Source organism: Emys orbicularis, chromosome 22 (genome assembly GCF_028017835.1).
Source record: "Emys orbicularis isolate rEmyOrb1 chromosome 22, rEmyOrb1.hap1, whole genome shotgun sequence".
NCBI classification, from domain to species: Eukaryota; Metazoa; Chordata; order Testudines; family Emydidae; genus Emys; species Emys orbicularis.
In genome coordinates, this window is record NC_088704.1 from 10,726,157 (window position 1) to 10,743,081 (window position 16,925).

The window sequence follows — 16,925 nt, forward strand, 5'->3', positions numbered from 1 at the left end:
CCACCCTGAGGAGTTGCCGCTAGTCAAAGGCAGAGCTGGGAATGTAACCCAGTCACCCTACATTGCAGTGCTCTGCTCCAACCAGTAGACACCACTCCATCTGTACAGCCTAATTCCTATTTCTGCCAATCGCACATGGACCAGAATAGTCTTAGTGTTTGGGCAAGATGCTGTATTTGAATAGCAGTTATAGTATTGCAATAAGCACTCTACAGCGTGGCGCCAATGGCTGCCGTGTCTCTGACCGACTGCCCAGGAGCTTGAAGGCATTTCGGTGCGCCGTCACATTCCAGACTTGCACTGAGGTTGTGGGGAAGACGCTGCCCATCGCGGGGGGACTGGTGGTAATTTGTGACCGGACGTCGGCGAATGGCAAAAGCAGAAACAGGCGGCCTCTCATAAGAAACAGTGTAGACACTGTTCATCACTCCAGCCTCTTGGTGGGTCCATTTTTTCATTAGTTGCTCAAAAAGGCCATAGTTGGTGGGTGGTTCTGGAACAAATAAAGATGAAATGTCATAGTAATAGAAACAAATTCATGGCCACTAGGGTTTCCATAACACAGGGCACATGGGGTTAATTCAGAACTTCGTGACAATAGCGAGGACAGAATTCAGACCCTCTTCCTCCACGACCAGAGACCTTTACTCCTCGAGTGGAAGGAGAAGCACTGTGAGTTGTTGATAGTGGAGGAGCTATGACACACAGGCGAGCAGTTCTGAGTCCATCCAGTCGAGAGCAGTGGCATATAGGCACACCCTCTGGTGCATAGAAAAGTTAGTGGAATTACATTTAACGTTTTAGTTCACAATTTTTCCTGAATAACTGAACCAAATTACTAGAATATGGGTAAAATTTTCTAAAGCACCTAAATGACTTAGGAGCCAAAGTGACTTAGACACTTAACGAGACTTACACTTCTAAGGCCCAGATCCTCAAAGGTATTTAGCCACTTAATTCCCATTCCTACATCAAAATGGGACTTAAGTTCCTAAGTCACTTAGGGACTTTTGTAAATTTTGCCCTGAAACCACAAGTGTATTAAGCAGATGCCCATTCAACCATAAGCACTTAAACTCAGAATGAAGCTTGGGGTACTTCAACCCCCAAATTCAGAAGTTCCCGGCTCTAACCACTAGACAGGACATTAATGACTTTGTGCTTATGCAATGGGAAACTAACAGAGAGTCTACCCTGTCTGTTCATAACACTTAGCACTCAGTCTGAGGCACTTTTAATCTTCAAAGCATTTTACAACCAATCGGCCAAATTCTTCTAGCAGTTATACCAGCATTATTATCATTGGGAGTTGCACATGGGAGGAAAGTTTGGTCCATTAACTAAACTTCACTCCTCTCCTCTGTGGTGGAGAAGCATTATTAATTATTATTATTTATATTTTACAGATGGAAAAGCTAAGGCACAGAGTGGGGAAGTGACCGGCCTAAGGGACACAGCAAGCCATTTGGAGACGAAAGGTTAGAATTTAGAGGTCTCTGGCTCCTGAGGCTTGAATGCTGACCACTAGACCAGACTGCTTCTCTGCCTGTGAGCAACTACCAGGATAACACTCAAAAGTACCGAAAATGGGGAAATCTGATTTCTCCGGGAGCCAGGCTAGCTTTTGTCCATTCCATCTGCGGAGCGGAGGCAACACAGGATTATAGCCATGTCTGTTGTAATGATCATCGTACTGAGTTACTAAATTGCGGTTGCTCGGTTCTTCATGTTGCGTAAACAGATGCTGCTTTGGCAGGCCCTGTAAATAGAGGTGCACGAAACTATATTGCTTGTACGGGCAGAGCATTTAAAAGGTGCTGGAGACTATTAGGTCAGATTGCGCCCCAGGTGATCTGGCAAATATGGGTCAGAACCCAATCCCCAACCAACCCCTGCTTTTGCGCTTGCAAAACAGCTACATATTTAGCAGGTTTGCACACACACACACACACAGTCAGGCATTTGCAGGTGCAGTGAGGTATGCAATTGAAAAACTGTGTTACTAAAGTATTGTGAGGCATTAAAACACACATACAGTACAGGTATCTGGAGGAAATAATCAAGGTGTCTGGGGATGAGGGCATTTTGCAGGAAGAGACGTAGAGGGTGGTGTTTGGGGAGAACTCTAACATTCTGGAGGATCTGGGCCCCATTTAGTGCAAATTCCTTTCCTGTTACATGGGGGTGCATTGGTGAGAAGAGGCACAAGGAGCCTCTTCCATGTTCACAGCTGTGTTGCAGCAATGCAGGATCCGCTCCAGGCACTCTGCTGGGGGATGCCTTTCCTTAGGAAACATGTCCTATTCCCCCAGGGCCGGCTCCAAGTTTTTTGCCGCCCCAAGCAAAAAAAATGTCCCGTGCCGCCCCAGCCCTGCCCCAACTCCGCCCCTTCCCCGCCCCATTCCAACCCCTTTCCCAAATCCCCGGCCCCGCCTCCTCCCCTGGGCGCGCCACATTTCCCCTCCTACCCCTCCCTCCCATCCCAGGCAAGCAGCGGCGGGCTCGGGGGAGCAGGCGGCAGTGGAGCAGAGGTGAGCTGGGGGGGGAGCGGTTCCTCTGCCCCACCCCAGGGTTACTTCCTGCGGCCCTCCCCGTGCACCCCACCGCCGCAGCTCACCTCCGCTCAGGGCCGGCTCCCGGCTTTTTGCACCCCATGGGGAAAAAAAAGGAGCCGGAGTGCCGCCCCTTGTTAAGTGCCGCCCCAAGCACATGCTTGGAGTGCTGGTGCCTAGAGCCGGCCCTGTATTCCCCCTGCACACATGTAGGGGGTAACAACAGGAACCGGGGGGAGCTGCAAGAAGCCTTGTGGGATTTGTATTCTCCCTCTTCCGCAAGCCGTCCTGCCCTGAAGCAGCATGCGGGATGGCTCTGGGGGCCTTAACTTGCCCACTATCATTCTGTACCTTCCCCGGATACATACACACACACACATTTGGGCAGGATTTTAATCTTAAATTTAATACATGCCTGTTTTGAATGCTGACATTTACAATCTTAACTCAGAGGTCTTGTCTCTATGGCCATGTAGTGCACGGCAAGCCAGGGTGTGAATCTAGAGCCCTCCAGCCTGCAGTTTCAAACAGCAGTAGATCAAAGCATCCTACGGAACTTTTAGCACATGGTAGCAAAGTCCATGTGGCCATTCAGCTCCCAGTAGGCTGGTGCACTGTAGATTCACATTCCAGCTTGCCGGGTACTAAATCTCTGTATAGTCAAGCCCTGAGACCCCTCTTTTTTTACTTACATCAAGTTTCTTCATAATGGTTCTCCTCACTGTTCGATCTATTCTGTGGTCAGGGAAGTGAATAAAGTCAGTCCCATAGATGCTGTTGCTGGGTTTCCCAGTGTCTTTTATAAACTAAAAGAGATCCAAAAGGAGACACTCGCTATGTAGCGATTATTCACACTGAAACAACTGCTCGTTGGGAGAGATTTTCAAAGGCTTAACGTGCAATTAGGTGTCTTTTGTACAGGGACCACTCACTGTAAGCAAACACACTCTGCTTACAGTACTGCAGGTAAAAACCATTCTGCTTCATTCAACTATCTACAAACAGAATGGGGGAAAACACACACCAACTAAACAGGAACATGGCTCCAACCCATAGTACTCTGGTAACCCAGTTAATCCCTTAATGACCACTTTACTAGAGTGTCAAACTCCCATTGAGTTGGGTGACTCCCGTGTGCCCTTGACAATGTTCCCCTTCGGCCTTCTGAAGATCAACGGAACAACTGAATTAAAATGAACAGATCTGGCAGATTTGCCCAGGGGCTCTCATTACAAAGGACCCCAAAGCCCCGATGCAATGACTTCCTGTCCGCACTTGGGAGACACTTTTTGCTTGCAAAGGCCTACTCTGAAGACCTTGGCTCAGATGTTGCAATCAACCAGTAAAACCGGCCATTGTAAAAAGCCTGGGATGGTTCTTATGTGTAGACATTACAAGCTCACCAATGGCTCGTTGCCACACTTTTCCACCTAGTGTAGGCTTAGCTACTGGAAGGAAAGGATCAACTTTCATTTTGATCCTTGGTCCATCTACCACCCCAGTGCAGGATTGTTCCCTACAGTATATCTTCTGGGATTTTGTCCAGTCTAGTTTTTAAAATCTCAAGTGGTGGGACCTCTTCCACTTCCCTTGGGAGATTATTTCATGGTCTAATACATCTCACTGTCAGGAAGTATTTCCTGATCTGCAACCTACATTTTTCCCTTTTTCATTTCCTCCTATTTTATACCGCCAGGCAACACCCTAAATAATTCCTCTCCCTGTATAATGTCTACACCCTTCAAATATCTCTTCCCATTATGATCCCGTCAGATCTCATAAGATAAGTTGTGTCAGGCTGAGTGAGAGTTTGGCTGCGATTCCAGGAAATAGTGGGGGGCTGCCAGAAGGAGTTTGAGTGATTTTAAAAGGAGGCAGTTCTCTCTGAATCAATACTGAACCAACATCCAGAACAACTGTGGTCATTCCAGTCCCCATGGCACTTTTTATAAGGAGATCCGGCTGCTACTTGGAGCAGTTTGTTGAGGGAGAAGGGTAATCAGGTCTTTGTTGAACAGCGTTGTTGCGTGCTATTAAACAGCTGCGTGTTCCCACTCTGAGGTGGCTGCAGTTTAGTGGTGGGTATATATTCTTTGTATGTATTACAGTGGTGCGTTGGGACCACAGCCAAGATTAGGATCCCATTTTGCTATGTCCTCTACAAGCATAGAGTAAAGATAGTCCTGGTCTCAAAGAACTTACAATGTAGGCTATCTCTCTATATACAATTTGTTCCATTTGTAAATTAATTTGACGTAAATTGATATAAAAAGTACCACTTAAATATAAGATCATTTCTACAGACCATATGTGTGGAAAGAGAGAGGCTGACTGTGAAGAACATAAACGATGCTAGTATCCTAAAGTCAAAGGATCTAAAGTTTAAAAAAAAAAAAGGGTCTTAGGCACCCAGTAAAACTTGAACGTGTTTATTTTCTTTATTTAAAATAGGGTATTGCTTCACCCCCAGGAAGAAAATGTCTGACGTGTCATTATGAAATAAGCTGTTTTCCTTATCAAAGAAAAGAGATTGCAGGGGTTGGCTGCCTCGCTGTGAGAAACAGAGCTATGCTAAAGCAGAATTCAATAAAAATGAATAATACAAATAATGAAATGAACATTATAAGGCATCTTTTACCCAATGACCGCATGGCACTTGACAGATTTTCGTAGCTGGTTACAAAGTGTATGTGCTAGTACAGGGTTGTCTGCACCCACCACTGAAATACAGCTGCACCTGACTGGGATGCCTTTATACAGAACCCAATAACAGTGCAGGACAAAGAGACAAAGAATCTCCTATCCACCTGAAAGCACTGGGGATGGGGAATCGGAGGTAGACAGAACTTAATTACACAACTGGAAGTGAACCAGAAAACTGGAGTGAACATACCTGGTCTTGGGAGAAGTGCCATGGGATCTTTAATGGCCCAAAGTTGTCAGGGCCACCACTTTATGTGTTGTCTGTAAGAACCTCTCCATCTACACCACATCCATCATGCTTGGGCATTGCTTTAGTAGTGGCTCATTGGGAAGAGTACTCCCTCCTGACTAGAAATGGAAGCAGGCCAGTGAACTTTGTGGTCAAGGCACCCAAGGTTCTGCCTTTGTTCCTCTTTTGAGACAGGCCTGGATCCAAACTTCCCTAAGTCTGGTGGCTGATCATCTCCAGAGCATCAGGTCTGACCCTGTCTGTTCCCATTCTCCCTTTTCTTTTATCCCTTCTTACCCTTTTCCTCTCTTCCAACCAGTTTCCAATGAGCACTTTCGTGGAATACTCTGGTTTTATTTTCCAGCTGGGAAGGTACCATTCCTGCACATCCCTCTGAGATGTAAGCATGCTTCTTAGTCTCAGCAGTACCCTTTCCCGTCCACTCCTGTAGAATCAATGGCTCCTCTGCCCTTCCCCTTCTGGGATGTGAATGGTGGTTCTGTGTTCATGCAGCAGAGATCAGGCAGAACGGGATCTATGCTTCTCTCTGCTTGTGTGCAGGGCGAGCTAGTTAATGTGTGGAACTCCCCTGCCTTGGAATCTCCATTGTTTGCTGTCTCCATGGTGATCGTCAATGGATGCAAACACTCTCTAAGCAACAGCGGATCCTACTCCTAAGAGAGAGAGGCTCCTGCCGCATTGAAGATAAATGGAGTTTTGTTTCTGACTTCAATGGGAGCAGGATTGGATCTTTACACTGCATAAGGTAATTTAAAAACAAAGTAGCCCAACAGTGCTGTACATTACAAAGACGGAGTACGAAGGACATAATTCCTGGAGTTGAAATTTGGACAGGGCAATGGGACTAGCTTTAAGGAATGCTTATAGAATTTAGTAGGGATACAGCAATAAGATTACTACCGAAATTAAGCAGGTTTTTGTAGAAATTACTCTAAACCTAAACCTAAAAAAAAAAAATCAAACATGTTATCCTTTCTACAGAGTTTTTTTAACCATCTTATAGAATTCGATAGCAGGGATATAATTAACTACATTTTATAGGATAGTTCCCAAAAAGGTTGTGATTTCCTAATAGAGTCTTTTCCATAAGGGCGAACATCTTTTACTCATAGAAGTGAAAGAGAAAACACTGCAGGCAAATCATCAAGTATGTTTCACTGTAGGGGAAGATTTTAGTTCCCTAATAGAATATGAGATTAAACTGATACAACACTGGATCTTATTGAAAAGTGGTGGAGCATTGTTAAATGGAAGCGCAGAAGCATCTCTGATGTTTCTGTAGAGGGATGTAGCAAAGGTGTTTACTTCACGGCACCATGATTTTGGTGGGCACATTAGATGGACAACAATGATCTTTTTTCATGTTTCATTCTATTTACAGGTGTGGCACACTGGGCAAAATAAAAAGAGATAATCATAAAATGTTTGGCTAATCTTTGTGTAATGCAGTATAAGTAATATTCTGCACTGAGATGAAAAATATTCCATGATCCATTATGAACCCTTAAATTTGCAGAAGACAAAAGACCAAGGGTTTCACTACTGCAGCTGCATGTAAGTTGGATGCTGGTACCGCTCTCCAAAAGTACTGCAGTGCATAGACTTTGCATCATAAGGTTGTGATGTAGGTGGCGTGTACTTTTACTTACACACATAAGCACACACGCACCATATCTCTCCATGGAAGGATTAACAGTCAGGCCATAATTGAATCAAATGGGTCAAGCCAGAAAATCAATTACAAATCTTCTTTAATATTTACTGATATTTATAAAGACAATAGCTTGCAGCATGATGCAAAGAAATCATTTAAAATATGTAGGTGTGTAATCAACATTCCACCCAGTAATGGAAGGGACTTCACACAAGCCTGTGAACTTCATCACCAACGGAAACCATGTCATGGCAGCTCATCATGTGATATAAGATACTGTTCCTATAGATCTCTTCCCAGACTTTGGGGGCATATATGAAGACCAGAGGAAATATAAGACCCAATATTTGAGAAGATTGTTTTTATAAGCTTCTGAGAAAGTTTACAATGTTGTCCAGTCCCTTTTTTCCAGCAGGAAATGACAACCTGCCATTATCAAACAGGCTTATGATTCCATGGAATCCATTCTCAATGTGGTACCAGGTCACTGGCACACTGCCGTCCTCTAATCGCTTCTTGTATAACAGGGCATCATCCCTTAGCACGTCATGCTCACAGGTCAAGATGAACGACTCAGGGAGCTGGTGAACAACAGCATCTTCAGCGAGAAGTGGGGAAAAGGCTGGCTCACAAAAATTTCTAACTGCCTCATAAACTTCATTTGAGCATTCGATGGGCACCTTTGGTTTGTACCCTCTGACCTTAAATTCCTTAGGGATATTGTCTGCACTTAGCCATTTTCTAAACTTCAATTTTACATCTACAGGCATATGGGAACCCTCCAGGACATCTTCCAAAAATGACGCATCCCCCTTGAGGTACTGCAGAACATAAAAAGCTGAACGTTCCCTGAACAAGATGGGGACTGCACAGTTTTGCTGATATGAGGGCAAATTAAAGTCTATTGCCTGGAGGGCTGGATAGATCAAGACCTGAGCATGCACCTTTGGAAGGTCTGGTCTACTCACTAGTGTTTGGCAAACAGCAGCAGCAAGATTGCCCCCAGCACTGTCCCCACTAATGATAATACAGGCAGGATCCACTCCATAGTCTTCTGCAGTCTTCATAAAGTGTGTGGTAGCAGTGAGACAGTCCTCGTACTGTGCTGGGTACGTGTGCTCTGGCGCCAGACGATACCTAATATATCAACGAGTCAGTGATTATAAAAATGGAAAAAAATCATTATTATTTGTTGGACGTTTATTTGCTACAAACTCCTCCACTTTCAGCCCTCCTGTTGTTGTGCAGCCATGGACACCGATATTACCTCATAAACGTGCACCCGCCCTCCAAACGATCATTCCTATATTTGCAGATCACAGATAAACTAGGACCAGCAGGGCCAAATGCTGAGGATTGTCTTCTGGTTAAGGCATTAGACTGAAACTCAGGAGAGCCGCATTTGATTCCCAGCTGTGCCACGGACTCCTTGAGGGACCTTGGCTTAGTCATTCAATCTCTTTTTTTAATCCTCCGTTTCCCATCCGTACAATGGGGATTAATTATACTTGTTTTGTCCATGTTATCTATTTAGATTGTGAGGTCTTTGGGATGGGGACAGTCTCTTACTGTCTTTATATTGGGATCAGCATCATGCGACCCCAGTTTTGGTTGACACCTATAATCATAATACCTAGCTCTTATAAGTGCTACTGTTATACAACAACAATATTTTTTACTGTTGGTGCTATGGTAATACAAATATTTCTTATTCAGGCAAAATTCCCATTTACCTCAAGGTCTCAATGGGAGTTTGCGGACTAAGATGAAGATTTGGCTCAATATCTGACAACTTTATGCTAACTGCTGGGTGCAAGATAGATTTGCTTTTTATTAAAATGGTCTGATAACTTCTTTCCAGTTTCCCCCCCCCACCCCCCCAGCAGATGACAAAATGTGCTCATATACAGCAATCTTATTCTGGGTCTGTTCTGTCAAGCTCAGCACAAAAGTGGTGAAAAGCTGCAAAATCATAAAGTCAACTTGAGCATCTTGCTGAGCCGCCTGGATTCTTGAAAATATAGTCCTCTGAGAAGGGGGGCACCCTAGAACAGTGCAGCTAGTGGCTATCACAATGCAGAGTAACTAGTTCCTAGAGCAGTGTTTCCCAAACTTGGGATGCCACTTGTGTAGGGAAAGCCCCTGGCGGGCCGGGCCGGTTTGTTTACCTGCCGCGTCCGCAGGTCCAGCCGATCGCGGCTCCCGCTGGCCGTGATTCGCTGTTCTCGGCCAATGGGAGCTGCCGGAAGCGGCGGCCAGTACGTCCCTCGGCCCGCGCCGCTTCCAGCAGCTCCCATTGGCCTGGAGCAGTGAACCGCGGCCAGTGGGAGCCGCGATTGGCCGGACCTGCGGCCGGGGCAGGTAAACAAACGGGCCCAGCCCACCAGAGGCTTTCCCTAAACAAGCGGCGTCCCAAGTTTGGGAAACACTGTCCTAGATAATAGAAGTGAACCAGGCTCACTTACTCAACAGACACGACCACCGATTCACTTTCTCTGGCGATGTAGCGGCATACGGGTTCATAGGAATCTGGAAAACAAATGTTTTCATTGGTGCCTTGCTAGCGCTCTAAGGAGTAGCAACTCTATACCCTGTTAGCTCTCTGACACATTTAAGGGCAATGATAATTCTCTCCTTTCCCCCATCTAAGTCCTGCTCGTCCCCACCCTTTACGCAGTACCCCGGCTTCATTTCTCACTGTCCCCTTTGCTCATCATGATATCACACCTCTTTCCAAGCTGCCCCGCTGTCTGGAACAGTCATGTAATGTTCACCAAGTCTTCTCTTCTTGCAGCCAACATCTGCCAGAGTATGTGTGTATTTGTTGGTGAAGAGTCAAACCTCAAACCTTCTCCCAAATCTCAGGCCCAAACCAACTTCCCTTTGATGTTTGTAAAAATGGGGTGACTTTTTATCTTTAATTATCCAGCATATTTTTTTCTGTTAAATATCTTACCAATGCTTCCAAACATCCAGCCTCCTCCATGAAAGTAGATGACCCCTCTCCTCCGGCCAGCAGAAGGCGCTCTAGGCTGGTAAATCCTCACTGGCACCTTCCCAAACTGCAGGTCCTTGATGAAGAGCTTTGGGTCCTCCCCTAATTTCTTTCCCCGTCGCATATAGCGGGTGAAGCCAAGTTGACTGCACAGACCCAGCTTCTCCAAAATCTTCCCCTGTTTAGAGTGAAAGAGACCAGGGATTAGCATAAAGAAACTCCATTCTCCTCAATAGGCATAAGCTGTGCTCTCTTTGGAGAAACTAAGGCAGGATCAAAAGTCTGGAGCTCATACAGAAAAAAAATAATGAATGTAGAGTTCCAGGCACTAGCACAATGCGGATAAATAAAATAAAAATAACAACAGCAGCAGCACCACAGAGAAATGAAATGAAGTGCAGGCAATGTCTAGGCAGCCATCTCCACACACTGCGTTATCATTGGTCCTCTGCCCTTTACTGGAGAGTTTGGTCTCCTTAGGTTATTCAGTCCTTAGTTATTCTGCTAAGAGTGCCACCAAGGGAGCAGATAAGTAACAACTGTAGTGGTGGTTTTCTTGATATGGACACTCATCCACAAGGACTGAGAGAAGAGGTCACCAACCAGAATTCAGGCAACAATGATTTTTCATTATACCAGCAATTAGAAGCAAAGGATTCTACCCCATTACCAATCACCTGGTCCGCCCTTAAAAAAAAAAAAAAGCAAGCTGAAAATCAAGCTGGCCCACAGAGTAATTTGCCATCCAAATAGTAGGTAAAAATAAGGAATGGATTCTAGTCTCTGTAACCAGTGTAGGAAATTAATGTTCCCAATGTAACAACCCTCACTGCACACTCACTCACTCACTTACAGGCTGTAAAAGAGATGGTCTATCCCCTATCCAAATCCATAGCCATGCTGAAATCACTTTAGAAATCTGACACAACTGATTGGCCCTACTGATCTGCACGCACGTTGTCAGTAATGTCTAGTCAGACGTCAGTCTGGCTTTTTCCTCCTTGCGGTTCAGTTTCTAGTTGATAACAGCAATAAAGTAATGCACATAGTTACTGTGACAGATTGTACCCCAATGTTCACCACTTTTACAAGACCATGATAAATTTTGTACAAAATATGACTTGTGAGGTATCATTTGAAAACTCAAAATCTGCTGAACCTTATTGTCCTGGTAAAATATGTGAATCAACATTGTATGTAAAGTTATAAGATTCTACTTTATAACATTGCTGTAACATGCTCCAAGTTTAGAACAGCAGGCACAAACCAGTTCCTCAGAAACAAAAGACAAAGCAACATCAGGTGTCAACAAAGTCAAGTGGACCATCACCTAGCTAAGCAGCCATTCTTTGGCAGGAAGAAGGGCGTGTGCGATAATTTTACCTATTGACAATGGAACAACTGAGGGTTCCCATGTAAACAGACTGGCTGTCACCTGAACTCCAGCTGGAGATAATCCTCAAAGAGGGGAGAATGGCATAAGAAGAGACAACACAAACAACACAAATTACCTCTCCACTCTCTCCTCCATTCATCGCTGCTCACAGCAGTAACAATGCCTGAAGAAACACTGAAGTGGGGGAGGAGTACTTGTCTGGAGGCTTCCAGCCAGTAAAGACTGTATAGAGCATATGGTGAGAAAAAACTTTTCTTTAACTCCATTTAGCTTGCTAACTTAGGTATTAGTTTGTGGCTTATCTTTTTATTTTCTTTGTAACCAGTTCTGACTCCTATGCCTCATTACTTAAAATCTATCTTTCTGTAGTTAATAAACTTGTTTATTGTTTTTTAGCTAAAGCAGTATGGTGGAACTGAAGTGTTTGGGAACCTCCACAGGAGGTAACAGGGTTGGTGCATATCACTTTCCACGGATGAAATGACGGACTTTCTATGAGCTTGTATTGTCCAGGGGGGTGCTGGGCAGTACAAGACGCACATTTCTGGGGGACAAGGCTGGGGCTGAGGATTTGCTGGTGTCACCTGGTGTCACTCCACAATACAATTCATGAGTGCCTGGCCAGAGCATTCATGAAATTCACCTGGGAGTAATTTATATGCTAGACACTGTGTGGGAGCAGAACCACCAGCCATGGGTGGTGGGTGGAGCCTCCTTTCAGAGAGGCTAGCCACTGGCTCCACCCCTTCTGCCCGTGCCCCCACCACGGCTGAAGCCACAAGCCCCGCCCCCCTGCAGCCATAGCCACAAGCCTCCCCCCACCCAGAGAAGCCCAGAGCAGTCCCTCTCCCCCATCCAGAGGAGTCCTGGGCTGACCAGAGGAGCCCTGGGCTGGCCGAAGCCCTGAGCCCCCACCTCACCTGCCCAGAGGTGCCCCGAGCCCCCCTCCCCTTCCCCCACACACACACCTGGAGAAGCCCCAGGGCAGGCCTCCCCTTCCCAGACCCCAAGCCGCCCTGGGGAAAAGCATCTCTTCCTGATGTTTTTGATATGCCCCATGCAGGTTCTGGGGCGGCTGAGGAGGCGATATTTGCTACTCAGCTTCCTGGGTTCCTCAGCAATCTCTCTGGAGTCCGAAGAGATTACTGATGAACCTGGGAAGCTGCATACCACATACCGCCTCCTCAGCCACCCCGGAAGGAACCTTCCTGGGGCATGATAAAGGAAAAACTTTGCTGCCAAACTCCGCAAGAGCCTCCCCTGGCCTATTATACCCACCCCCCCACACCAGTAGTTGTTTCTTTCACAGCAAAGCAGTGTAAACAACACCCAAATTGGAGCACTGAGGGGACACAGTTGTTCAGCCGTCCAGATTATACCCTGGGGAATGTCACAGTTACATTAATAAAGAATGAGCAGAACACGAAACTCTCAGGGTTTGTGTACCCTTAGTAATGAGGCATGTTGTGCAAGTTATTTATTGTTTCTTATTTGCATCATGCCCAAAAATTTTCTAGTCAGCTCACAGACCAGCGCTCACAATCTAGAATTGAAACATGACATAATGAGCGAACAAACAGGAAGTGGAGGACAGTTGGAATGGATGAAGTGAAGTAGTTTGGGCACCCTTAATGACCAACCAACTGCTCCAAAGGCGAGTACAGTCAATGAGAGTCTTCCACGGACTTTGGATTGGGCTCCAAGTTTGTTTGCTTTTGTAAATTCCATTTTAATCATTTCACTTTCTGTGGGCTTTGCAAGCGTTAAGGCTTTAAGAGGGACTTAGATGAGGCAAGAGTGGTGGTTTGGTGGATACGTTTGGAATGGGCATCAAAGAGACCTGGAGATGTGTGGGTGAGAAGCAGACAAAGGAGGTGTCCAGTTCTGGATGCCACACTAGAGGAAGGTTGTGGATAAATAAAGAGTAAAGAGGAGAGCAATAAAAATGATGTAAGGGTTAGAAAATCTGACCTATGAAGAAAGGTATATTTAATCTTGAGAAAAGAAGACTGATGTGGGGCCTGATAACAGTCTTCGGATATGTTAAGGGCTGTTATAAAGAAGATGGTGATCAATTATTCTCCAAATCTACTGAAGGTAGGACAAGAAGTAATGGGCTTAATCTGCAGCAAGGGAGATTGTTTGGTTCTCTGGCCAAACCAAAAAATCAAATAAAAATCATTGTGGGTTGCCCCAAAACAAAAAAGTTTTGTTTTTTTTAAAATTGTCTGTTTTGGGTCCAACAAAATATTTTGTTTCAGTGCTGAGTTTTTTTAAATCCTGTTTAAAAAAAACAAATTTAGGCAAATTTGGATGCAAAAGTCATTTTGAAATGAAAATATCGAGACGGTTTGTTTTGAAAATGTTGAAATGTGGTATTTTGACTTTTTCAGTTTAATTTATTTGGCCAAAACTATTCCGCAAATTTGTCACAGATTCGCGAACGTGATTCAAAACTGCATTATTCAGCAAATACCATATTTGTCTGAAATTTTTTTGACTAGCTATAGTTATGGGTAGAGTGACGGTATGAGCAAAGAAGTTAAAGGAGATCAGCCAGGAGATGTATTGATGGAAAGAATTGAAAGCAAGGGAAGAAAAAAACCTTGAATTTGCTACATAAAGGCATGAGGAATTAGCAGAGCCCTAATGCACTGTCTACAAGAATCAACAAGGGGTATAAGATGTAAGGAAAAATACCCTGAATGAATGTGACTGTGAGCCCAGTTCACTGGGTGATTGTCTAATCTAGACCCAATGGGACTTTGTACCACAGATAATGTTCGCAGTGGGCAGTTATATCAGTGCAATTGTCCTTGAGCCTGGCAAGGTGACTTCTTCTGGGAGCGAGAGTGACATTAGCAGGCTAATGACACCAGAACAGTTTAATATTCAGTAACGTTAAGCTCTCAATATGAGGCTCATGGTTATGGTCCAAATGTGCTATATGGTATTGTTGACTCAAAACCATAACATATTATTTGGAATTTTATTGAAACCATAACCCATTAAATTTGTTTCTTCCAAAAAAATTTAACGTGTCATGGTTTACTCCCTCTGTGCCACTCTCAGACCCTATCATACATCTCAGGCACTTCAGAGCAATCATCTTCTGTCCTGTCCTCTTTTTTCCTTTTCTTCTGATGCAAACTGCCTCACTTGATAACATCTGGGTATTTGTCACTTGCCTCTTGAGTCAGAAGATTATTAGCTCAGAATTTGGGCTCATCTCCACTACTAACACCGCAGTGTGTTAATTGAAATCAGAATTAGTTTAATAGGCAGCAGGTTTAAAACAAACAAAAAGTATGTCTCCACACAATGCCCAGGCAACCTGTGGAACTCATTGTCACAGGATGTTGTGAAGGCCAAAAGTATAACTGGATTAAAAAAAGTATTAGATAAGTTCATGGAGGAGAGGTCCATCAATGGCTGTCTTTTTCTGGACCATCTTCTGTTGGTGAAAGAGACAAGTTTGTGAGCTTACACAGAGCTCTTCTTCAGGTCTGGGCAAAGAGCTGTGTGTAATCTCGCAAGCTTGTCTCTTTCACCAACAGAAGTTGGTCCAATAAAAGATATAACCTCACCCAGCTTGTCTTTCTAATATCCTGGGGATAACACAGCTACAAAACTGCAAACTGCATGACTATCTCTCAGTAAAGTACTTACCTATGAAAGGCATTTTATTAAACTGGTAGTGAATTTGCTTGTAAATAAATATGTTCCCTACACTTGACACTGAAGATAACCAAACTAAGCAGACTCTGTAGAGTAGTGATTTAAGTTCTGTAAGGCTCTGGTAACTTTAAAGAAGCTAATACTCATGGTTTTGATTATATATAAACACTGGGTGACTTGATTTGTACAGTTGTATTTTCTAGATACCAAAACAATTGAAATAAAGCAACTGCAAACAATATTGTTGCCTCAGTATATGCCTTGGTTTTTTTAAATTATTCCCAGTTTAAAAATGTTCTAAACCCAGTCACTTATATTGCAGCATGTAAATCTGACTTATTATACAGCAGCCAATGTATAGTTAATAAGAGAGAGAGAGAACTGGATTTTCTGGTTTGGGAAGCTGGAAAATCCAGGACCCGGTTGTTAAAAATTCAAAACGACTCATTACATTCTTGTCATGAACTGTAAGCATGCATTGTGTTACAGAATTCCACGCTATTTGGGCTATTACAACTGTAGATATTCCCAGCTGAGAAACAAGTATGTCTTTGTTTTGCTTTGCTTTTATTTTAAAATAATCTGAAGAGTTTATTTGTGGGGTGCATTTTACTCCTCTCCACACGACTCGCCAGCTAATAGAGGGGGCAGAGCCATGGCTCTGGTTCCCACCTGTCCCCTTTGGTAAGCCACATGCCCTTGGGAAAGTAGGGCTGGAAGTGACCCTGCACTCCCCAGAATGCTGGGGCTGCACTTCTGCCTGGCCTTGCGGCAGGCTCTGCATGTGGTGTGGAGCAAGGAAAGGTTCCTCACCGTGTGGTGTTGCCAAACGTCATGATTTTATCATGACTCTCACAACACAAGGTGTTTTGCTCAGCGCCCCTGCTCCTGAGATTCTGTGATTTCATGAGAATCTCAGCCTTTATTCAAAAACAAAGTTTCTAGCCCTCATGGTTGCAGAGAGAATTGTAACCATGACCCGAGTGCAGCCTTAAAGGGTCTGGAACTGGGGGAGGGAATAAAAGCAGCCCAACATTTATCATCTTTTTTAAAAAAAGAAAAAACTCATGATTTTTAGGGCCTGATTCATGGTTTTTGAATCCTTTGGGGTGCACCCCACTAGGTACCACCTTACGAGCCAAGCAGAATCTGTCTGTACATTCACTACAAAGGTAAAGAGTCTAGATTTAGAGACTCTGCTTCCTAAGTACAGAGATTTAGAGAAACTGCTTCCTAAGTACAGCCAAAAAGCATAAAAGTAGCATCCTGCCTTCACCGCAAGTAAATGCATCTGGCAGGGTTCCTATTTCCGGCATTTGCATTATGCTTAGAGTGACATTTAAACACTCACCTAAGCACCCCACCTGTCAGAATCCTTCATGTCAGACAAGGTAAACTCACCAGAACCGCTGTGCCAATCAAAATACTATGAACGATTCGGAGCTTTACAGGCTGGTCCACTCCAAGAGGGATTTCTGAGTTGGAGAGATCAAAATAAATTGTCCCCACGACTAACAATATGAAAGCAGCAACGAAAACTGCCAGTACTAACACCAGCAGTGCATAAATAAACTCCATTTCATGTAACGAGGCCGGACGTAGCCAGGAATCTGACTTTCACTTGACTCCTGCGTTCTCTTTGATTTGTTACTTCCTGTTTCTGGAGCACCTCTGCCTGTAATCAGGCTGCACTAGGA

The 16,925-nt window shown here is 44.4% G+C and overlaps 2 protein-coding genes across 2 annotated transcripts; both read right to left on the reverse strand.

Moving 5' to 3' along the window:
* Positions 1-209: 209 nt before the first annotated feature.
* Positions 210-5,892, reverse strand: CFAP107 (cilia and flagella associated protein 107). Its single transcript, XM_065421133.1, has 4 exons — positions 5,782-5,892; positions 3,245-3,358; positions 1,582-1,759; positions 210-493 (listed from the first exon to the last, which is right to left on the reverse strand). Exons 1-4 carry the CDS (start codon positions 5,890-5,892, stop codon positions 210-212), a joined length of 687 nt encoding a protein of 228 aa, XP_065277205.1.
* A 1,629-nt stretch (positions 5,893-7,521) lies between these two features.
* Positions 7,522-16,806, reverse strand: LOC135893632 (arylacetamide deacetylase-like 4). The gene is made up of 4 exons (XM_065421486.1): positions 16,630-16,806; positions 10,116-10,332; positions 9,625-9,688; positions 7,522-8,296 (listed from the first exon to the last, which is right to left on the reverse strand). Exons 1-4 carry the CDS (start codon positions 16,804-16,806, stop codon positions 7,522-7,524), a joined length of 1,233 nt encoding a protein of 410 aa, XP_065277558.1.
* Between the last annotated feature and the right edge of the window lie 119 nt (positions 16,807-16,925).